Here is a 23,284-nt window from a genome sequence, read left to right on the forward strand (position 1 = left end):
GTGCTAACCAAGAAGAAAGTCAAGTAAGCTTGCAGTGAGGGGCAGGACTGACTCTCCGACTCGGGGATCCTGGGCCTGGACGCAGCGCTGGAGGAGAAGCCCAGGTGAGCTCATCCCACACCTGCAGGGTTTCTGTCCCATCCTGGGCACAGGATGGCACGGCACCTTCTTTCTGGACTCCCCAGGCTCAGCAGGATGGGAGAGTAGGAGTTGTGATGGTCAGCCCCCAGCCCGGGTGCACCTGCAGAGCTGAACTAATAAGGGGCTGATTTGGGGGGGTCTCGTGGAGGCACAGAGAGTGGGGCCCACATAACACCACGAGGTCGAGGTGTCCAATACCTGCCGTCTGGAGGGTAGAGCGAGGGAAGAGCAGACTCCTTCTCCTAGGTGTGTATTTACCCAGCGTGGTGCAGTGTCCTGAAGACCCAGGATCAGGCAGCAAGCCTCCCAGCTGCCCACCTGCCGTGCGGTTTTCAACCCCGGAATGATGGAGTTTATCATTATTATCGAAGTCTAGGTGACCACGTTTTACTAGTTTCAGGCATACAACGTCGTGATTCAATTCTATACACGATGGTAGTCACCGCATGTTGTTATGATATTTTTGGTTATATTCCCTATGCTGTGCTTTTCATCCCCGTCACTTATTTATTTTATAGCTGGAAGTTTGTACCTCGTAACCCCCTTCACCTACTTAGATTATCTCCCCCCCCCCCCCCGGCAACCGCCAGTCGTTTTCTGTATCTATGAGTGTTCCTGTTCTCATGTGTTCTGTGGGGCTGTGGTGTGTGCTGTAGGGTGGTCGCCAGCACCCTGGGTCTTGCCCACTGGAAGCTAGTAGCACAACCCGTTGCAGCCAAAAAAATCCGGAACCATCAAACACAGAGGGACAGAAAGCAGATTAGTGGGTATGTGGTTTCCCTTCGGGGCGATGAAAACCCTCTGAAGCGAGATACTGGGGATCGTTGCACGGCGTTGACTATACCACGGGCTGCTAACCTGTACGCTTTAACAGACAACGGCAACTTTGACGTGATGTGTGTTTTATCACAGTAAAAACTCTAGGCGGTGCCAGGTGTCCCCGGTTGAGGACACTTACTCTGTAGTAACGAGCGCGGAGACTGTAGCGTTTCCCAGTTTGAGCACTATTGACATTCTGAGCCAGCGCCTTCTTTGCTGGGGGGGCTCCCCGTGCGTTGCAGGGAGTTTGACGGCATCGCTGGGCTCTGACCATTAGATGCCAGGAGCACCCCCTGGTTGTGACAGATATCTCCCAATATTGCCCAACGTCCCATGGGCGGCACGTCACTCCTGCTGAGAACCATGAAGACTCTAGGCTGTTTTGTCCCCAAATCCATACGGCCTTCAAACTTCTGCACAAAGGGAGCTGGACGTCACAGTGTGACGAACACTGCTCCTTAGATGCTCTGTCCTGTCAAACCATCGAACCCTCTCCCTGTGTCCCCTTATTTATTAAGAGGTAAAATGATACAACCTTGGGGGCAGGGGGGACGCTGCAAAGTTTCAACAAACATGTATTTTTTAAATTATGTTCAGCTGGCACATAGTCCATCACGAGTTTCTGACATAGTGATCAGCGAGTCATTAGTTGCGTGTAAGACCCAGTGCTCATCCCAGCACGTGCTGTCCTTAATACAAACGTGTTTTCAATACGCCGTATCCAATATAGCGTCTGACCCAGACATTCTCAATCACAACCCACCGACACGATGTTTGTATCTTTTTTTTTTTTTAATGTTTTGTATCCACATGAAGACCTCAGCCCCCCCTGCAGTAACTTGATCCCTTCCCCTGAGCCTTGCTCAGTTCCCCCAGGGCTCGCCTCCCTGAAGTGCTCACCCGTCCACATCCTGGTAAACACGGTCATCTGAAAGCCTGGTAAGCGATGTCCCCTGGGGGGACACCAGCTACAGAGCTGTGGACACTTGAGCACGTTTTTTCCTGGTGAGACCGCAACGCCGAGCGCTGGAAGAAACTGGGTCCTTCCTGGTACCACCCAGTGGCTAAGAAAGCCATCCTTGAGGTGGTAAGAACACTCCTGTGTTCCTTTGTGGCCTCTAACTTCTGCTGACTAGCTCTCTTTCAACTAATGTGATGTGTAACCCACAAAACAGCACAGAGAAAAAAGCACAAGAGATTTAAGAGACAAGATGAAATGAGGCCGTACAGAGCACGGAGGAGGGACAGGACAGAAAGAGATAAAGGCTGAATTTTTTCCCCCACAATTCTGAATCCCTAGCAGCATAAAACAAAAAATAGGAAAGGCAAGGGAAGGAACTCCGTATCAGGAAACATCAGTGCGCGGATACAGAGATCATCGCGTCGACAGCCAGAATGAAAGGAGCGATTGCCCAGAGTGGCGGCAGCGAGACCCGGAGCAGACATCGAGGCGGCGCATGGCGTGGAATGGAACCTTCCAAACACCTGTCAGCTTTCCATTGTAAAGCAGGCAATTATTCTTCAAAAGTGAGGTGTTTTTTTTTTGTTTGGTTGGTTTTTTTTAAAGATTTTATTTATTTATTTGACAGAGATAGAGACAGCCAGCGAGAGAGGGAACACAAGCAGGGGGAGTGGGAGAGGAAGAAGCAGGCTCACAGTGGAGGAGCCTGACGTGAGGCTCGATCCCGTAACGCCGGGATCACGCCCTGAGCCGAAGGCAGAGGCTTAAGCGCTGTGCCACCCAGGCGCCCCAAGAGTGAGGTTTTAAAAACAAAAACAAAAACAAAACTTTTCATCTCCCCTAAAAAATTGCAACTGGGGGTTTTTATAGTTCCACCATGTGAAAACGTTGGGGAAGAAAACTTCACTGAAAGGAGTATTCTCCTAAATCCAAAGGGAACAATTCTGTTATTTAAGCTGTCATCCTGGATCGCCAACTACAGGTCATCGTTCCTGTAACATCCTGTGTCCGTGTTCTCATGCCTTCGAGATGCATGATAGGGTTACTTTAAGTTCAGTAGAAAGTTTAAGTAAGGCTATAGATGGCTCACTCTGGTCAGTGTCTGGGATCAGAGCTAAACAGTGATTTTGCGCTTCTTGAAGAAAATTCTAGAGTGGTTTTCCCAACTCTGTGAGTTGTCAGCAATAGGATGTGGAGAACTTAGGGAAAGCTGTGTTTTCCAATGTAGTGGATTACACACACACACACACACACACACACACACACAATCACTCGTATGTGGAACATAAGGAATAGTGCAGAGGACCATAGGGACAGGGAGGAAAACTGAATGGGAAGAGATCAGAGAGGGAGACAAACCATGAGAGACTCTGGACTCTGGGAATCAAACTGAGGGTTGTGGAAAGGGAGGTGGGTGGGGGATGGGGTGACTGGGTGATGGGCATGAAGGAGGGCACGTGATGAGATAACACTGGGTGTTACGCGCAGCTAATGAATCTTTGAACATCAAAAAAAAGTTTAAAAACAACAATGTGGTCGGATTTGTACCTCATAAATAACAGGATAGATTAGAACGGGGGTTGGCAAACTATGGCCCATGTGCCAAAGCTGGCCTAGTGCCTATTTTTATAAATAAAGTTTTATTAGAACATAGCCGCACCCATTCATTTAAGTCGTGTCTGTGGCTCTGCACGCTACAACACGAAATGGAATCATTGTGACAGTGACCATATGGCTTACAAACCGAAAACATTAGCTATCTGGCTCTTTACAGAAAGTTTACCAACTTCTGGGTTAGAATATCCTAAAACAGAAGAAGGAGGCCACAGACCACACTGATCGTGTGGACTTATCAAGCATCTGTTAAATTTGGCCAAGAAATACCTTAGCTAGGGCAGAAAAAAAAAATGAAACCCACATAACCATCTAGGAAGTAGTAACATTTGTTCCTGGGCCAGTATGCCAAGTATAAAGATAACTCTAAATTAGGTCTTGGGCACATTGGTAAGTACAGCTTCAAGCAAAGTTCTTTGGCTTTTATTATGCTTGTGTCCTTGTGAAGTAACAGACATTGTGACATAAAGTTGGTATGTGACTCGTGCAGAATTTCCTATAAACCGGAGGAAAGGCCAGTGCTGAATTCTGTATTTCGATCCGGTAATTCACATGAGACCCTCTGGTCTTCGTTCATGGTGCGTCTTAGAGATACCAGGTCGCCCCCTGCAAGACACATGGTCAGTGAAGACGGCTCAGGGTGTTTGAGACAGGGAGTCACAAGGTGGGGACCTGCTTGCTCTGGTATCACCGCGTTCAATGGTCAGATTTGGATTGTGGACCTTCACGTCCTTCAGCAGCTTCTGGATTTCGACGCTAGATTCATCTATCTCCAACCTGAGTATCTTTAAGGGGCTGTTATTCTGTTTTAAAGCCTCAAAGAGCGCCGTTACGCCGCTGTGCCCCAGGATATTCTGGCCCAGGTCCAGAGTTTCCAGCCGCTGAGCGCTGACCAGAGCAGGTGCGAGACCCCGACTGCAGGAAGGGGTGATGGAGCTGCCGTAGAGCCTGTGGGGGGAGAGCGCAGAAGCCCCGTCCGTTCTTTCTTAGAACCTACCATGTTGCCAGGCACACTCTTGGCTTGCTGGGGGAACTAGTAGTGAGAAAACGAGAAAGAGCTGTCTTCATAGAGCTTATTTTAGTGACATCAGACTCCCATCAGAACTTGGAAGACCGTGGACGGTGGTACTGAACGGGATTAGGGCACATCGGCCAGAGAAGGATTAGGTAGCTTTATGGGGGTCGGGGAATTCCTCGTGGGGAAGGTGAGAGGAGAAAAAAGTGAAAGAAGGAGAGTCAGCCAGTAAGTGTGGGGTGTAAGCCAGTGCAGCTGACATGCCCAGCGGGGAGAGGGTCTGGTAGACTCCTGGAAGAACCTTCAGATTTTATCTGCAGTGGCATGGGGAGATGTTGAGTCTTTTGAAATGCAGGTGCCCTGGTCTGTCTTGCAGATCGAAACAAAGGAAATCGAGGACCAGCTCTGAGACTGTGCAACTCTCTGTGTGAGAGTTGGCAGCCCAGATGAGAGCGTTATCACTGGAAGTGTAGACGGTTATCTGCTCGGTGTCCGGAAGTGATGTGAATGCGAGGTGTGGTATGAAGGCAGGGAGAAAAAAACAGAAGCCTTCGAGTTGGTGGATAGACCTACTGTTTCCTCCCAGACCTTGCAGTGAATGAATTATACTCGGTAACGTACCACATGTTAGCATCGCCTGCGTCCCTCGTCTCCTGGTCCCAGAGCTTTTCCTAGACTAAAAGATGCCTTTGCCAGTGGAGGACAGAGGGCGGGACCATTTAGGGTAGTCACGCCTCATGCCAGCTTATACAGAGCCCAGTGGGCTGACCCATGTCCCCTCAGCCGCGGGTCTGGAGCACTCCACCACCTGCACAGCTATCGTGCAGACACAGGAAATGCATCCCATCCCCCTCAGAAATAAAACTTAGAATGGATTAACCAACTGTGGTTTATCCCTACGGTGGGAAATTGTTCCGCCATAGAAAGGGACGTAGTGTTTGTTTATATGAAATACGCAGGATTGGTATGGATAGCAGGCTAGGTGCAGAACAGAGACAGAAAACAGGGGGGTCTGGAGTCCCCATTTGGGGTGATGGAACAGGTTGTAAGTGTTCCAAAGCCACTGAGTTGTATACTTTAAAATGGCTAAATTTATGTGAATTTCACTTCAATTGAAGAAAAACTAAACAAAAAAATTATAGTTCTACTGATTGGGTAGGAAAATGGCAGAATTTATAGAGAACAGAGCACCTCGATAGGACCGTCAGGAGATCTCAAACCATCGAAACCAGTGTGTTGTCCCCCAGAAGAGCCAAAGCGAGAAGTGAAATGTCAGCAGTAGCCCGGCAAACTGCAGGGTCTGAGCGTCTAGTCAGAAAAAAGGAAACCGAACCGTAGGAACAAAGACCTTGCGGCGGGAAGGAACGGGGTGCGTTCTGAGAACTGAGAAGAAGCTAGTCGAAGCTGCCCCCAGGTGGGGAGAAAAACCCGAGATGAAGTGGGAGAGGAAGGGGCTCGGTCACAGGGAACACCCTGGGATTTGGTAACAGATATGGATTCACGCGCTTGCTGCGTAAAACTTCATCATGAGGTTGACGAGCCCACAGCGTAGCTCCGTAAACGCATTTGCGCACCACGGTGCGGAGGAGGGCTGCAGAAGACACACGGGTACCGTGAGGGGAAAATGGAAGTCACGGATAATACCCGATGGGCTCTGAGCCCCTATTCAATACATCTGCCATGATGCTGGGTCCTTGTTCCCCGAATGAAAGAGACAGACCCCACCGTGGACACGGGATTTGCTTATTCTAATTCAGGGGAGCTCAGGCGGAAGAGAATACTGGAATCGTCTGGAATAACTCTATAAAGATTTTGATGCCAGGCTCTACTTTTCCTAAATGTAATCATTTTTCCGAGGAGCCTGACCTTCAAGAATTTCGAGAGTCCTCCAGGGACGGCCAAGACGTAAAACAGAGTCACCATGTGTTCTTTCTCATCTCTACAAGACCAGGGAAGCATTTACATGGCCCGCATTCAGTTTCCGTTAGAGTTTTAGTTGTAAAATACGCCGCACCAATGAGATGCCTTTGATGGGAGACTTGTGAGCGAGAAGCAACGCACAGCCCACTAGCCCGTGGATGCAGCCACTGCATTTCCTGGGGAACATTCCCCAGGGCACCGAGCTGGGGCAGGCCCACCGTGCCCTGCTCACCGGCTCCCAGCAGAAGCGGCGTGCCCCTGAAACCCACTCCGCCCAGGCCGTCCCCACGTGAAGCCCACTCCTCCAGGCCGTCTGAATGACTTTGAATCCAGGTAGCTGGGTGCCTACAGTTTCTGCAGGGATTGACTTCCTAAGTCGGCACAGGAGAGACACTACTGCAGTCTGCATTCTAAAATATCTAAACCGTCTCCGCTGAAACATCTCCAGAACACCTTGAACATGAGCTCAGGCACCTACCCTAGACCTCTCGGGTTACACCTTGGCTTCTTCAAGGCCTCCCAGAGAAACCACGGTCCAGTAGCTATGAGACTGAGACCCAGATCCAAGTCTGTTAAGCCGGTATCTTCGTGGAGGAGCTTGGAGAAGCACCTGCAGCCGCGTCTGCTTATGCTGCACTGTGCTAACCTGCAGAGACAAGCCCGCGCGTCTGTGACTTCACGCCCCGCAAGGCCGTTGTCACTTCGAAGAGCGCACAGCTTCTGCCTTGAGAGATATCCGTTCAGGTGGGCCTGTACGTGGAAACGTACAAGGGCAACAGCGATGATTACATCATTTCCACCTGAACAGGTGGCAGAGGGTTAAACTGGCCTCCGTCTGCCGCCTTCTGTTACGGAGAAGCAGACACACCTCTCCGAAGACAGGTTTCCCAAAGCAGCGGATCCTGTTGGTCAAGACCTTGGGCTCTGGGGTCAGACCCAAGACCGAATGTGAGGCCCCTTTTCTGTTCTGCATGGTCTCCCTTTAGAGAGAGCGGTTTTCTGTTTTATTTCATGGCTTGTATTTAATCATCTGAACAGAACTGTGACGCCTCAAAAGGCAACATTCCTGATAGCTTAGTGACTGGGTTTCTCATTTCAACTCTGAGACTCTCCCACAGGCTTAGGCTTCTAGAAGTCCTCCAGCTCGGGGGCTGGACCGCAGAGGATGGTCACGTGGTACGTTTAGGCGGTGGGTCTGCAGTGACCCTCCCAGCCCTGTGCCCCAGGCATGGCACGATTGCAACAGAGGCTGTGGACCCTGAAGGGCCACTGCTAGGACCGATGGAGGATGCCTAGACCAAAAGACACCACGCTTCGTAGGGCGTGAGATCCTAGAGTCATCGGTGAACCTGAGGAGTTTGGGAAGGAGGATGGTATAACGGTATAGATTAAGTTTTCTGTGTTGTGGAGGTGGGGGCTTGGCCCAGTGTTGACTCTGTGTTTAAAGCAATGATCGCTGGCAACTCAGTGGATAGAGGAGGCTTCGTACCTACCGCACGATGTGACCAGCACAAGCCAAGTGGCTAAGCGTTGGTTTTCCAATTAGTAAATCTGAAATAAAAGTCACTATCTCATGAGGTTCTAAGAATTTTTTTAAGGGGCGCCTGGGTGGCACAGCGGTTAAGCGTCTGCCTTCGGCTCAGGGCGTGATCCCAGCGTTATGGGATCGAGCCCCACATCAGGCTCCTCCGCTATGAGCCTGCTTCTTCCTCTCCCACTCCCCTTGCTTGTGTTCCCTCTCTCGCTGGCTGTCTCTCTCTCTGTCGAATAAATAAATAAAATCTTTAAAAAAAAAAATTTTTTTTTAAATCTTCGTAAAATCTCGTAGAGTCCCTCATATACAGTGGGCACTTAATGAGACTGTACATTTTTTTTTTTTTACTGTCTGTTGAGATGCCTCAGCCCACTCTTGAGACAGGATGTCACTACGTAGGCAGCCCTGGGAAGTTTTATGTTCTACGTTTGTCTGTGTAAATAGTAGATCTTTTCATTTTCTCTGTCCACCGCCAAAAGCTGAATACTTGTTTTCTCTGTTTAGTCTTAAATGATTGGGGATTAAGGTATATCCTAGATTAATACAGAGTTTCCAGAACCAGCTGGAAGCCATAAAGCTAAGGGGCAGACAAAAGTTTCCCAGGAGGACAAGAGCCTCAGAGAAATCAGAGCCAAGAAGAAATGTCCGAACAGAAATAAGCGTCAAACGCTACGCCAGCTCTTGAATGTTACCCTAACTATGGATGCTTCTAGTGGCAACAGGTACTCCATGCTGGGCTTCTTCTCATATAACAAGGGTCAGCAAACGACAGCCCGTGGGTTAAATCCAGCCCACCACCTGGTTTTGGTGAATAAAGTTTTACTGTAACACAACCACACTGATTTCCTTACATGTTCACTCAGCAACGGCCCCGTTGAATAATTGCAAAAGAGACCACATGGCCCCCAAAGTCTAAAAAATGTACTATTTGGCCCTTTGCAGGAAAAAAAAATGTAGTGAACCCTACACCACAGAACTCAATCCATTCCCAACTGTAGGAAGAAATAAGTCACGTGAACTTTAAAAACACACACAAAACATCAGACCTGAGAACCAGTCGGCTAGAACCAAATTCCCAGCGTAGGAAGAGGCCAGAAGGTGAGCCCTGCTCTGAAAGACATGCAGGTATTACTACTGTTTGTATCTGTCCTTTCCCTAATTTGTACCAGGATCTTGCCAGTCTCGCTCAAGAAGAATCATTAAGCGCTCTCCTATCTGTCCTACGTGAATCCAGGGGCGTGCACGCACAGACTTACACCAGATTCTGTAGCTGGCAGTCGGGGTAACTCAGACCCTCGCACAGCAGCTTTACCCCACCATCCCCAAGGTGGTTGTTGGCCAAGCACGGGTGCATCGGTCTCTGGTTGACGAGCAGAGCAGAGCAGAGCTCCTTGCAACAGGCTTCCGTAAGGTGACAGCTTTCCAACGTGCAAAAGCACCACACCAGTGGCAAGATGTTAAGAACGTTTCCAAAGCCCAGCCTCCCCGGCTGACAGCCCTTCTTGCTAATTCTGCAGCCCCTGTATCTCGTGCTCGTGATCCGAGCCTGAAGGAGCAGGCATGAGACAAGGGCCAGCAAAATGCACGCGTCATCCCCCTGGGACCGAAACTGGGAACCGGGTGCCCACGTCAGTAGGCGGTCCCCTAGGGGTTCCTGTAGGTCCAGTGCTCCCGCTGCTCTTCCCTGTGTGGCCCCAGACCTAAAACGGGGACACTGCACGGGAAGGGGGGCGGCACTTAAGACAGCCTCTGCAGCGAGCACTTTGGGTGTCTCAGAGCCGTGCACAGCAACTCGGCACACCCACCTGCAAGCTCACTGGCTGTGAGATCCAGGCATTTCAGGGACTGGTTGACTTCAAGGGCCAAGGAGAAATCAGCCCACTGCCGAGTGGTGGCAGAACAAGACCCCAGCCTGTGGGATAAATGGGGGAAAGCCATGCTTCTGAGAGGACAGAGAGACCAAGAGACCACCTCAGCTTATCATGTGTCCCCGAAGGCCATATCCTTGAATACCATTTCCCCTGACTCCAATACGTGCCCAACGCCAGCCTGAATTATTAATCAGAGTTGATCTTGGCTTCTTCAATATCCCCACTGCCATTTGGTCAACATCCAACCTCGTCTGAGAGAAAAGCCCTGCAATCCAAGTATGCATGACGTTTCGCTAGTGTGGCTGTTATTGCTCAAACCCTACATTTTCTACAATCACGTTCTCTGCCTGAATCTGTCCTGATCCCACTGAGATTTAAACATGCAATTCTATAGGGAAAAAATTGATGCCAGACACGCGGAAGGGTCAACCTCATGAATTATTAGGGAATATGCAAATTAAAACATTGGACACCTAGGCAGTCGGGTCCAAAATTTGTTGAGTTTACGTGTTGCAAGAATAAAAACTGGGAACCGCTGCTGTTGACGAGCATATGAAGATAGTACAGTTGTTCGGGGGAACCGTGATGAAATCCCTTAATCCCGTGTATTGGGCTTTAAAACCCAGCTCCTCTTGCACGCCAAGTTCGGAGTAGAGGCCTCGAGGATGCGTCTGTTCTTTGCATCGTACTCTTGTATGTCCAAAATCTTTGCAAATTACTTAACCTTTGTAATATCTTTCCCCGTCTGTGCTTTGGGTGGGGGGTGGGAGGGACAATACTTTCATGTCCAGCAATTAGAGGATATAATCCATCCATATCCCATACCCAGTAGAATGTGTGTCGTAGGTAAAATTGGGAGTCCTTAAAATAAGTACCTTTCTTCCCTCACAGATGAGCCTATAATAAGGATGTCGTAAGTTTACTTAAGTAATTGGAATACAGGATGGAATGTGAAGGGTCTCGAATCATGTGAGCACAAACGGGGGATTTTCAGTCGGCCGTTTGTCATTTCGGAGCTTTCGTGGGTCCCCTCGCAAACATCCTTTATCAAAACTTTAGAGTAATAGATGTTTCTCTAATTAAATGAGGCACAGGGGCGTCTGGGTAGCACAGTCGTTAAGCGTCTGCCTTCGGCTCAGGGCGTGATCCTGGCGTTATGGGATCGAGCCCCACATCGGGCTCCTCCGCTAGGAGCCTGCTTCTTCCTCTCCCACTCCCCCTGCTTGTGTTCCCTCTCACGCTGGCTGTCTCTATCTCTGCCAAATAAATAAAATCTTAAAAAAAAAAAAAAAGAGTGATGTCCCGAACCAATCACCAGAGACTCCGATTTAGCTAAGTGATCTGTGTTCCCCAGGCCGTGCCTGTGTGCACCCCGGGTTTTATAACGTCCAGGGCTGTGCGGCCCGGCAGAGCGCACACGTGACCCACGCTGGCTCAGTTCGGGCACGCTACCAGGCTAGAACACACGTGGGCTTTGAACTGCAAGGTTTTCCGTACTCTCATGAGCACCTCTTACGCTGATGACGCATCGAAGTGCTAGCATTTTACATACATAAAAATTATGAAACTCAGTTGTACCTCTTTATACCTTTCATAATGTGGCTACAAGAAAATACAAAATTCCATAGGTAGCTTGCTTTTGTGACAGGTGTTGTATTGTTCTTGGACAGTGCTCTGCTCGAGAGAACATTTTCTCTCTTCGGCACGGGTATTCAGAACGGCTCTTCCTTACCTGCGATTTTCCCTTTCCTTAAAACAAACAAACAAAAAAAAGGCCAGTTTTATTCCAGCCAGGGATCTGTTTTCAGCTTCATGTTCCCTGTCTTCAATGGATCAGTGAGGGTTTTCACCCCTAGCTGGCCTCTGGAGATTATAAATTTGGAAATAGCATGCAGAAGCTCCGAGCTGGTTACCTGTAAGGGTCTGGCTCTGGAAAGTGCCGGTGTTCCCACCTCCTCCTCTCCCAGAAGCAGCTGTGGGGTCTCTTGGAACAAGCGTCCAGCATTAAATAAGCGGCCTCATTTACTTCTTTTCATGTGCGATTTTGGAATGCAGGGCTTGCTTTAATTAGACAAGACATGGAGCTGAGCACTAAGGATGCAAAGAAAAGCCCTTCTCTCTGCTGCCGTCCAGGAGGGTGAGGAGTGAGGCCTGGGGAGCTCAGTGAGGCAGTATTTATACCAGAAGTCAGGAAACACACACAGTTTCCTGCAATCTGGACAAGCGGATTTTCGACTGACCTACAGCAAGGGTTGGCCGACCGGGCTCAGAAACCAGGTCCAGCCTGCCACGTGCTAAGAACAGTTCTTACATTTTTAAACGACTGGGGCTGGGAATCAAAAGACTGTCTTCGAGCCTATGAGAATCGTATGAAACTCACACTTCCGTATTCATAAACGCGGTGTTTGCACGTGGCATACTCGCTTGCTCATATGTTACCTGTGACCGCTTTCGCCCTACAAGGGCAGAGATAAGAGGCGTGACCTGAAAAGCAGGAAATAGTTACTGTCTGGCCCTTTGCAGGAGCAGGAAAATTACAGCCAAAAGGATTTTTGAGTTAGTGATTTTCAACATTCTCTTCTCTTGACAACCCAAATCCCCGGTATCCTTAATGATATGACTTGGGCTCAAGGTGGTTTGAAGGGCAAAGGCACAACCGTTGATAATTTCCACCCCGGCTGTCCTGACTTCTTCGAGCAACACACAAGTGCGTTAAAGGGTTCTACAGGGACGTCTAAATAAATGTCGGAAGACGACTGGTGGTCCCGCAGCTCTTCCATTTGGCAATACTTTCAGGAACACGCCTGCTTAAACAGCTGGTACTCATTCCATTAAGTGCTCGGACTCCAAGCACGGAGAATTCCTCTTTCAGAATCCTGCTCTTGGTTTTTATGACATGGTTGCCTTTGTTGCTCGTCTTTTCCTCTGTTCTTTCAGAATTCTTGTTCTTCCGCCTCCTCTTCAAAGCGGGTGACTGGCGGACCGTGTTCTCACTCAGCATCCTGGTCCTCGTTGGTGTCCCCTGGAGTCTTACGGGCTATTTATGCCCTGATGCCTTTACGAAGGGTACCTTTAGACCAGCATTTCCCTGAACTTCAGATGCCCGCAGCCAGTTGCCTCCTGGGAGTCTCTTCAGGACTCTTCTAGACTCCCCTCTTCTTTATCCAGTGTTGAGCTGGAAGAACTTCCTCTCCCTCAGGACTCCGCCCTGTTCCTGTGTTCCCTCCCGGGACAGTGTGGTTTTATCTGCCTCATTGGAAACCAGGGAATTAATCCATGAAAGCTTTCTGATACCCTCAAGGCCAAGTAACGGTGCCCAGTTCTCACTGTGTGAACTTGACTGGCGCTAGGACAAAGCCACCGTGATGAGCGTTCGAGAACCTGCAGCCTTCTTGACCAGCACCCCTCCCCATTCTCACTGTCTTTCCTTTTGTTTCCACCCTTAAGTACACCCTTAGGGCATGATGTCCGTGACCTGCTCTGGAGATAGGATGGGGCACACACCCATTCTCCTTCTCCTCCTGGGTGACCCCCACTTGTGCTCCCAGCCTCTAGGGCTGTGGAAGCGGGGTCCTGGAGATCGGCTGGTCTTGCAGCTGCCCAAGACATGCTTCTGTCCCCTTGATAAACCATTTCTTGGGGGCACCTGGGTGGCTCAGTTAAGCGTCTGCCTTCAGCTCAGATCGTGATCCCAGGGTCCTGGCATCGAGCCCCGCATTGGGCTCCCTGCTCAGCGGGGAGCTTGCTTCTCCCTCTCCTGCTGCCTGTTGCTCCCCCTGCTTGTGCTCTTTCTCTGTCAAATAATCTTTAAATAAATCATTTCTTGTCAAGCTGGACTGGTCAGCTTTTTTCTTCAGTCCTACGGCTCCTTGGGCCTTTCCCTCCCATGGAACGCTCACTCTGTGTTCTCAGCTGCATAGGAAGCCAGAAGAGATTAATTCTATCTCCGGTAGCACCTTAAGGTCCTTCTTATGTCCTCCAGGCTTAAGTAGGAGACCCAGTCGTCGAACATAAGTCTCTTGAAGTCCCACTCTCTCCCCGTGCTCAAGTTTCAATACTAACCTAGTGACAAGCCTATAATGCCCCCTCTTTTCTCAGGGATCGCCAGGACTCCAGAACCAAAATGCACAAACTCGGAAGAAACCCAGCAGCGTGCAGAAAAAAAGGAGCCAGGTTGGTCAGTGTCGAGCAAGCCAAGCGACGCACACCCCACCCCGTGTGTCCTCTCTGCCCCCTCGGGAGTTCCATCTCCCCAACCTCATTTTCTCCACTCTTTATAATCCCCAGTTGTCTCACAGAAAAGGCCTTCCTCCCTCACTCAAGAACAAAGCAGGGAGGGGACCCTTGGAAAGAACTGGAATTCCCTCAGTTCACAGAAAATCAGTGCACTCTATGGACTAGCTCTTAGATTTTCCCATTTCAGACGCGCACACTTTAGGGGTCTGAGCTCCCAGATGAGAAAATTGAGCTGTGCTGCAGGTGGGCGACTCGCCCCGAACGGCACTGCGGTCCATTTAACATCAGTGAGGTGCTCGCGTCAGCCTGTAGTTAGGGTTTTATTATATCAGCCTGTATTCAGTACTTCGTATAGGATTTTTTGTCGACGGCCCTAGTGAAGTACAATCTATGTATCCATAGATTTCACTCCTTTTAAATCAGCTTCTAACTCTCAGTGAACCTGTTGTGCACCCATCACCACTATCCGACTTTACAACCTTTACGTCCCCCCAGAAAGTTCCCCATGTCCACAGGCGGTCACTCCCTGGTCTCTGTCCCCCAGTTCCAGGCAACCACCACCACTTTATTTTGTCTCTGTGGACTTGCCTTTTCTGGACACATGTGGTCTTGCCTGTCTGTCTTTTATCACTTAGCCTAATGTTTTTGAGGTTTGTCTCTATTGTATCACTGATGCGTCCCTTTTTATTACAGAATAATATTCCATTGTGTGGACATGCCACACACGATTGTCCGTTCATTGATGGATGGATGTCTGAATTTTTTCTTTTTTTTTAATAATTTTTTATTATGTTATGTTAGTCACCATACAGTATATCCTTAGTTTTTGATGCAATGTTCCATGATTCATTATTTGCGTATAACACCCAGGGCACCATGCAATACGTGCCCTCCTTACTACCCATCACTGGTCTATCCTAATTCCCCACCCCCCTCCCCTCTGAAGCCCTCAGTTTGTTTCCCAGAGTCCACAGTCTCTCGTGGTTCATTCCCCCTTCTGTTTACCCCCCCCTTCCTTCTTCCTTTCCTTCTCTTACCGATCTTCCTGCTATTTCTTATGTTCCATAAATGAGTGAAACCATGTAATTGTCTTTCTCTGCTTGACTTATTTCACTTAGCATAATCTCCTCCAGTCCCGTCCATGTTGCTGCAAATGTTTAATTTTTTCTACTTCTTGACTGCCTTGCGTAACGCTGCCATGAGCTAGTCTTGGGGTACATATACTTTCACTTACCTTGGGCAGATGCTCGGGAATTGTCTGGCACTCCACACAGGCATGACCTCACTGGTTTACTCATACTTGAGCAGCTGTGATGGGTTGGGCTGTATGAAGGTCCATCTCATATCCTGGTGCAAGTTCTAGTCCGGTGGGAAAGACAGCCGAGTAGTTTCCATAGATCACATTGACTTCGGACAGAGCAACTAGAACGAGTATTTCCTCTAATGGGTGTGCAGAGGAGAGGACCGTAACTCGGTTTAAAAGCTCACTTGCTCTGTTCGTCTCTCTAAACCCAGCCGTCGCACCTCCCAGCACACAATAAGGAGATGAGATTCTGCTCTTCTTGGAACCTGCTTTAACACCCTTTCTCTGGTAAAAGAAATTCACACGTTTTTGTGTCAAGCTCATTTTTAATTTGTATTTTGCAGTGCCTACACAAGTACGGGGAGAAGATGTCACAAACCCAGAAGCAGCGAAGGAAGTTTTGAAAGGAGAAAAGCCAGGTCCGTATCCTATCTTCCTGGGTGAGCTTGGTGTCAGGTAGTTCTTTATAAACTTCTCTAGTGTCTCTTTCCTATTTAACACAAAGTATTTTTTTCCCCTAATGAATAACCAGCTCTATCCTTCCTACCCCCTACCTCCTATCACTGAAGGGAAACGGGATAAATATGGAAGTATTTTGCAAGAGAAGGTCCAGCAGATCTGGAAGAAGAACTTTTGGCTTGCAGCCAGTGAAAACATTCACACTGTCACCCAGAGATACGAGACGCTGATCCCATTCTGTAATCCTAAAATGCTTGCAGGGCCATTTCGGCACGTGGTGGTGCTGCACGGTCCCGTGGGCGTCAGGAAGACCACGCTGGCCAAGAAGTGCCTGCCGGACTGGACGCAGGACAACCTCGCGCGGCCCCGCCCCGCCGCCTTCTCTCCGGGCTGCAGGGCGCTCAGCCGCAGGGGCACGCGCTCCCTCAAGGAGCTGCTGGCCCAGAGCGCCCCAGCCCCGCAGCGTGCCCTTCTGCAGGTCCTCGCCCAGGCTCAGGAACTCCCGTTGGTCTTCGACCTTTCGAGGAGCCGCGTGTGCCCTCGGGGCTGGGGGCGCTGGTGCGCAACCTGTGCGGCGACTGGAGGACGCCGAGACCCGCGCCTGTCCTCCTGGGGAGCTTGCTGAAGGGAAGGCTCCTCCCCATGGCTAGTGGTCACGACGCGGCCCGAGGCCCTGAGCGAGCTGCGGCTGCTGGTGGAGCAGCCGCTCTTGGCGGAGATGGAGGGGCTCTCAGAACGCGACAGGAGTGCGTATTTCCGGCGACACTTTGCAGGGGAGGCGCAGGCGCTGCGCGCTTTCCACCTGATGGAGAGCAACGCGGCGCTGTTCCACATGGGCGCGGCGCTGTTCCGCATGGGCGCGGCGCTGTTCCGCATGGGCGCGGCGCTGTTCCGCATGGGCGCGGCGCTGTTCCGCATGGGCGCGGCGCTGTTCCGCATGGGCGCGGCGCTGTTCCGCATGGGCGCGGCGCTCTTCCGCATGGGCGCGGCGCTCTTCCGCATGGGCGCGGCGCTCTTCCGCATGGGCGCGGCGCTCTTCCGCATGGGCGCGGCGCCCGCCGTGTGCTGGATGGTGTGCACCTGTCTGCGGCTGCAGGGCTGCAGATGCACCAGGGCGAGGACCCCCGTCCCCCCTGCCAGACCGCCACGGCGCTGCTGCTGCGCTTCCTCTGCAGCCGGTTCGCGCCCGCGCGGGGCAGCTGCCCGGGGCTTGGCCTCGCCGCTGCGCTGCGCGCCCTGTGCCTTCTGGCAGCCGCGGGCGTGTGGGCGCAGAGGGCCCTGTGTGATGCGCACGACCTGCGCCGGCTGCGCGCGCACGAGTCTAACCTGCGCCCTTTCCTGGACGGGGGCTTCTTCTAGAAGGGCCGAGACTGCCAGGGCTGCTACTGCTTCGTCCACCCGAGCGTCCAGCAGTTCCTGGCCGCCGCGTTCTACGTTCCGCGGGGCGAGAACGGCCAAGACGCGGGGAAACCCGGCTGGGACATCGGGGGTGTGCAGAGGCTGCTCTCCAAGGAAGAAGGACTCAAGAACCCCCACCTGGCCCCCGTTCGGCCTCGCCAATGAAAAGAGGGCCAGGGAGCTAGGGACGACCTTTGGCTGCCCGGTGTCCACAGAGGTCAAGCAGGAATGCAGAGTAAGGTCCACCCAGAACAGACCCTTCTCGGTGCCCGACGTGAAGGAGACTTTGTACTATCTCTGCAAATCCCAGGAGGAGCCGCTTGTGAAGGAGGCCATGGCCCAGGTCACCGAAGTGTCCCTGCATTTGCAAGATCCCTCGGACATCGTGCACGCATCCTTCTGCCTCAAGCACTGTGAAAACTTGCAGAAAATGTGGCTGCGGGTAGAAAAAGGGATGTTCCTGGAGAACGATGCTGCATGGGCTCAGGCTGACGGGTAAGGACCTGCCCTGTTCACTCTGTTAGTACCCCCTCTCCAGCCTTGTCCCCTGCTCCATTAGGGACAGGGCAGAGTGTCCTGCTCCCTGTGGCTTAGGGTCAGAATTTTCTCTTTACCAGAATTTCTTCTGCCAGCTTAAGGCGGGGACATGATGTTCAGATCAAGGATGTGGGTCTTTGGAACCTGACCTTGTTTTGAGACGTGTTTCCTTTTTTCTTTAGCTGAGTGATTTTTGCAAATGGCTCGACCTTATTTCAGTCCTCATGTTGGTTGTCTAGGTTGCCCATTTGTATGGGACGGTCCCATCTGGCATGACAGATGGAAAGCATTAAAGATGTGAAGTCAGAGGTTGATTCAACAAGGTTTCTGAAAGCTTCCCCCCGTCCGTGATCATGGGTAATTCGCCTAACACAAGTGACACAATGAGATGACCCCAGTCAGTCCTGAGGCTTTTATTCTTGATGTAGGCTCACGGAACATCAGCTGAGCTCAGAGCGAGTTTCCGAATACTGTTTATCACCTGGTAGCTCCGTGTCATCGTCCACGTTGAGGTGAAGATCTTGGTTTCAGAAAAGGGTGCTTGAGCAGGATTAGAGCTCCAGTCTGCTGGCTTATGAAGTCCCCCGTCACAATCCAAGGTCACTGCTCACGGTCCCATGTCGGGGCCCCCCACATACTGATATTTATCTTATCAGCTTGCCTCTTCCTCAACCCTAGGTTGTCATCTGAAATCAGTATCTGAAATCCTCATGCATATTCATGGGCCCAGAATAAAACGCCCTCCTTGCTTTCCTGTTGGAGACGTCTGTTTCACACATTCCCTTAACTTTCCCTCACATTCCTTCCGCATTTAGCAGAGAGCCACGAACCCGAGTCACTCCAGGGGTGTCAGGACCATGACAGCTGGTCATGAACATTGCTTGACCTCACAGATCACCAGCAGTCCACAGACCTTCTCCGTTCGTCCATATCCTGATTTTGTTTCTTCTCTCATCCAGTGTTCACGCAGGCCCACGGGCTGGTTTCCCTAAATCTATCTCTGCAGGCGGGTCCTCAAAGAGCTGCTTTGAATGAAAATGAGATTGCACGAATAGCCTTCTCTGTCCCATCCAAGATCCCAAGTCAAAATAGTCTCTTTCCTTTTTCTTTTTAGCCTTGGTCTGGTTAAAACCAGCCATGGTGCCAGCGTTAACATGGCAGGTAATTAACCATAGTTGGGCTGCTTGGTTCTTGGAGCCCCCCCACCCCCGTCTGAGAAGAAGGCAATGGGTGTCTTCAGGTGTGATTATGATCATTCTGATCTGAAACACAAACTGATGCTTTTCACGAAAGTTCCTTTCAGGTCATCTTGCCACTGTCCCTTCTGTCCTTGTCACAGCAGTCCCATAGCATTGCTGGTCTGTAGCTCCTGGGATACTCAGATCACGAGATGCCTTCGGTCAGATCACTTCCTCTGGAGCAGGGTGGTAGGGAGCCCGTGGTCTACGCAGTGGCTTGACTGTCTTACCTTGCTAAGACCGTTGCACTTACCCTGAAGTCACAAACTAGGTTTATAAAGGCTTGTCCTCCTCGTGTTGCTTCAAGTTCTCCAATGAGGTCATTAAATATGTCTTTCGTGGAGGCAAGCAGCGCTAATAAAACCAGAGGTATAACCTCGTCTTAAAACAGCCAGGGGCGCTAGAGCTGACAGAGTCTAAGTTCTGTCTGGCTTCTTTTTTCTTCCCCTATTTCAAACCACAACATGTCTACCTTGCGTAGGACCTGCAATTCAGTCAAGTCTACTAATGAGGCTTCTTGCCTTTAGAAACTGCTCGTCTCTTCTCCGGGCTCTTTTGCATCCTAGGAAGATATTCACATTGACCCAAATATAGTTACTCTTCCATTAGTGCCTTTGGAAGAACATCCCCGAAACACGGTCTTGGGCCATTCTGCAGAAGGAAGGACAATTGTCCTTCAGAAGACAGAGTGACAGGAGTGGCCAGCCTCACAAGGCTTAGCAGCAGAGTGGAAATAAGAAGTTAATTATTCAGATAAATTTTTATGCTCTGGAAACCAGCTGCCTTGAGTGAAATCAGCTGAGCCCAGTTACAGGCTGGGGGATAGACGGTGGTGGTGGGTGACATGGGTGCTGGGACCGCCTTCTCTGGCTCTGAGTTCTGTCTGTTATAGCTGTTCCCGTGTGATGACCTGGGGGAGTCAGATACTTTCTGTGCTTCCAGTACCTTCAAGTAGCTACGGTACCAGCTTCAAAGCCGTGTGTTGCAAATGCCTCATTCTGATGTTGTTCAGGGTGCCGAGCACGGACCAGCTCGAATTCCAGCTGCTGCTTTCATTTCTGTTTTGCTCTATTGTTATATTTCTCTTGCTGGTCACTCTTTTTTTTTTTTTAAAGATTTTATTTATTTATTTGACAGAGATAGAGACAGCCAGCGAGAGAGGGAACACAAGCAGGGGGAGTGGGAGAGGAAGAAGCAGGCTCATAGCGGAGGAGCCTGATGTGGGGCTCGATCCCATAACGCCGGGATCACGCCCTGAGCCGAAGGCAGACGCTTAACCGCTGTGCCACCCAGACGCCCCAAGAATAGATTTTTTTTTATCGCAGTGTAGTTAACACAGTATTGCGTAAATTTCAGGTACACAATAAAATGACTCAACACTTCATACAACGCCCCGTGCTCATCCGACAAGTGTGGTCCTCCATCGCCGTCCCTGTTTCTCCCAGTCTCCCACCCACCTCCCCTCTGGTGACCATTGGTTTGTTCCCTTCTAGTTAAGAGTCTGTTTAAAAGAACAGATCTTAAATTTTCTCACCAAGACAAGGAATTATGTGTCGGGAGGGAGGTGTTTGCTAACTGCACAGTGGCAATCATCTTGCAGTATAGAAACGTGCCAAATCAACACATTTCACACCTTCAACTTACACGATGTTTTATGTCAATTATATCTCCATAAAGATTAAAGAAAATCTCCAGAAGCTTCTACTTTTCAATAGTAAAAAAGTTCTCGCAGCAAGTCAAGTGTTCTCACATTAAAGATGGTAACTGTGTGGGCTGACAGATGTGTTGATTAACTCGATTCTGGGGATCATTTCACAGCGTGTCCGTATATTACATCACATGGTACGCCTCGAGTGTTGCAATTTTTAATTGTCAAGCTCACGTCAGTCAAGCTGAGGGAGAAGATTCACTAGAATGGTTAAAGGAATAGCCTCTAGTCTAGGTCATCCAAAGGCCACCTGTGGACCATGTGAAGGATACAACACTTAAGGCATCAAGGAGGAGTGGGGACCCCCGCTCCCAGCCTCCAGAGACGTAGGAATTCAACACTGCAGAAAGTGTCGCCTCCATGAGCGGATAAACGGCTTCAGCTCCGTTCTGTCTCATGATCCTGTGAGTTAGGCACCATCACTCAGCCGTACACGAATCTGGACCCTGACCTGTGAGGGACTCTAAGATGGCAGCTAGTTTTCTGGCCTCTGCAGCTCCAGAAGATAAGGCCGAGCCGTGGTGTCCAGCGTCTACGTGGTAGGAATGCTTGACGCTTCGAGAATCCCGACACCCGGGCTGTACCGCAGACCCCTGAAATCAGGATCCCCACAAGACCCAGACAACAGTATCCGTAAAGCTCCCAGCGTGACAGCGGTTGACACTCAAGGACGCCAACTGAACAAGTCCTACAGCTCGCAGAGGGGGAGACCTCTGGTCGTTAGAATTCGTGGCTGGTGCCCGTGTGCAGGAGGGTGGCAATGTTCATGATGATGGCCGGGGGCTCTCTTACCCACACCCCGTACTGGTGTAGGGAAGTGTCTAGTGAGCCTTGATTTCCTGATGGTAGACTCTCGTTACACGTTCTAGGAAATGGAGTTGGTTGTATCCGTCAGAAGAGTTGGCTGTGATAACGAGATATGTTTGCATGTTATTCAGCGTGCCAGGAAGTATGCTGAATATTTGATGTTAGGTTTAGCCTCTTCTAAATCCTGGGGAACACTTAAATACGTGACCTAATCTCGTGTGTGTGTGTGTGTGTGTGTGTGTCTGCGTACGTGCTCGCACTCACGTATCTGCAAACCCCTTGAACATTTGTACAATATTATTTGCTCGGAACGAAATCCTTTATTCCTTTTTTCTTTCAAATATCAAATCCAAGCCTTTTTAAAATCCCGCTATCCTCTTCCAGATACTAGACTCTGTTCTCATACCCCCTATCGAGCCTGGTCATATCTGGGTGGTTGTGTGGCCTTCAGCCTAGTCTGTATTCCGCCTTCTCTGTTCCCCTACAGTTTTCCAACCAAGTACTAAGAATAGCTCTAAGATGTAGCCCTTGTCATGTTTCTGCTCAAAGCCCTCGGCGGTTCCCCGTCTCATCCCAGGTAAAATCCGAAGTTTACAATGGCCTGAGCGCCTTCTGTGAGATGACCTCCTCTTATCTGCGACCTCATCTCTCTGAGCCCTCCCTGGTTCACTCTCAAGCTGGCTGCCTCGATATCGTTTTACATGGTAATCCTACACAACCTCAGGGCCTTTGCACAAGCTATTTCTCTGCCTGGGGAACTCCTACTCGGGATCTCTCTGTGGTTCATTGTCTTCGCTCCTCAGGTCTTCCTCAACTGTTGTAGTGAGCGCCCCCCAGCTTCTCTCTTTGTCCTTCAGAACCTTATTGGACATGACACACGACATACATCTGTTTCCTATCAGTGCATGAGCTCAGAGGGAAGAGACTTCTCTGTTCCCTGTTGGATCCCCCACACCCAAGAGTGTGCCTGGCATATAGGATGGTATCAGTACACATTGGTTGAATGAACTAACTAATTTTGTGTCTCCCATGCAGGTTGTGGGGTTGTGCCATCACCCCTCTCAGCTCTGAAGTCCTCTCATGTGCCCTTGGCAGCAAGAAGAGCCTCGTCACTCTGGACCTGGGACAGAATTCCCTGGGGTAGAGTGGAGTAAAGATGCTGTGTGACACCTTGAAACTTCAGCGTTCCTCCCTCCGGACACTCAGGTATGATCCTCGCGCCGCTCACGGTGTTTCCTCCAGGAATGGTACATTTGGGGGGGGGGCACGAACCTCAGGAATTTGTCGCAACCATGGCTAACATTTAGGTTCCATCCATTGACATTTGGTCGCCTGATAATTCTCCCACCGGTCCCTTCTGTTGCTTTGGCCGGTAAAACGAGTCAAATGGTGAGACCCAAACCCAGTCTGAAGCCAAGAAGCTGGACTGGGGGCTTCTCCACGTGAGAGAGAGTTAGGGTGGACGGCCATTGTCATGTTAGGAGAATCAAGGTGCAGCTCTCCCGCGGTGTCCTGAAGGCTTGTGTTGGGGCTGTGTTGGTTACAAAGGTCTGGCAGTCGGTCCAGCTTAGAAGTGTGTTCTCTGGAGGGAGTCCGCCTGGGAACGAAAGGCGTCCGTGGCCTCTGTTGATCCTCACAGCAAGCTGCCATGGAGCTGTGCTGTCTGCTTGCCACCATGGCCACAGAGACCCCTACGACTCTTGTTCGTCTTGCATGTGCTTGC

The 23,284-nt window shown here is 50.4% G+C and overlaps 1 protein-coding gene across 1 annotated transcript in view; it reads left to right on the plus strand.

The window, feature by feature from the left end:
- LOC123787021 (NACHT, LRR and PYD domains-containing protein 7-like) overlaps window positions 1–23,284 on the plus strand; it is a 41,225-nt gene that overhangs the window by 8,008 nt on the left and 9,933 nt on the right. Inside the window, 12 exon segments of the mRNA XM_087853399.1 lie at window positions 4,350–4,436; window positions 7,589–7,659; window positions 12,813–12,941; window positions 15,759–15,833; window positions 15,984–16,388; window positions 16,391–16,517; window positions 16,519–16,689; window positions 16,900–16,963; window positions 16,966–17,417; window positions 17,419–17,766; window positions 22,444–22,524; window positions 22,597–22,767. Coding sequence (XP_087709525.1) covers window positions 4,350–4,436; window positions 7,589–7,659; window positions 12,813–12,941; window positions 15,759–15,833; window positions 15,984–16,388; window positions 16,391–16,517; window positions 16,519–16,689; window positions 16,900–16,963; window positions 16,966–17,417; window positions 17,419–17,766; window positions 22,444–22,524; window positions 22,597–22,767 — 2,181 coding nt within the window.

This window comes from Ursus americanus, chromosome 21 (genome assembly GCF_024610735.1).
Source record: "Ursus americanus isolate L20-20 chromosome 21, mUrsAme1.1.p, whole genome shotgun sequence".
Lineage (NCBI taxonomy): Eukaryota > Metazoa > Chordata > Mammalia > Carnivora > Ursidae > Ursus > Ursus americanus.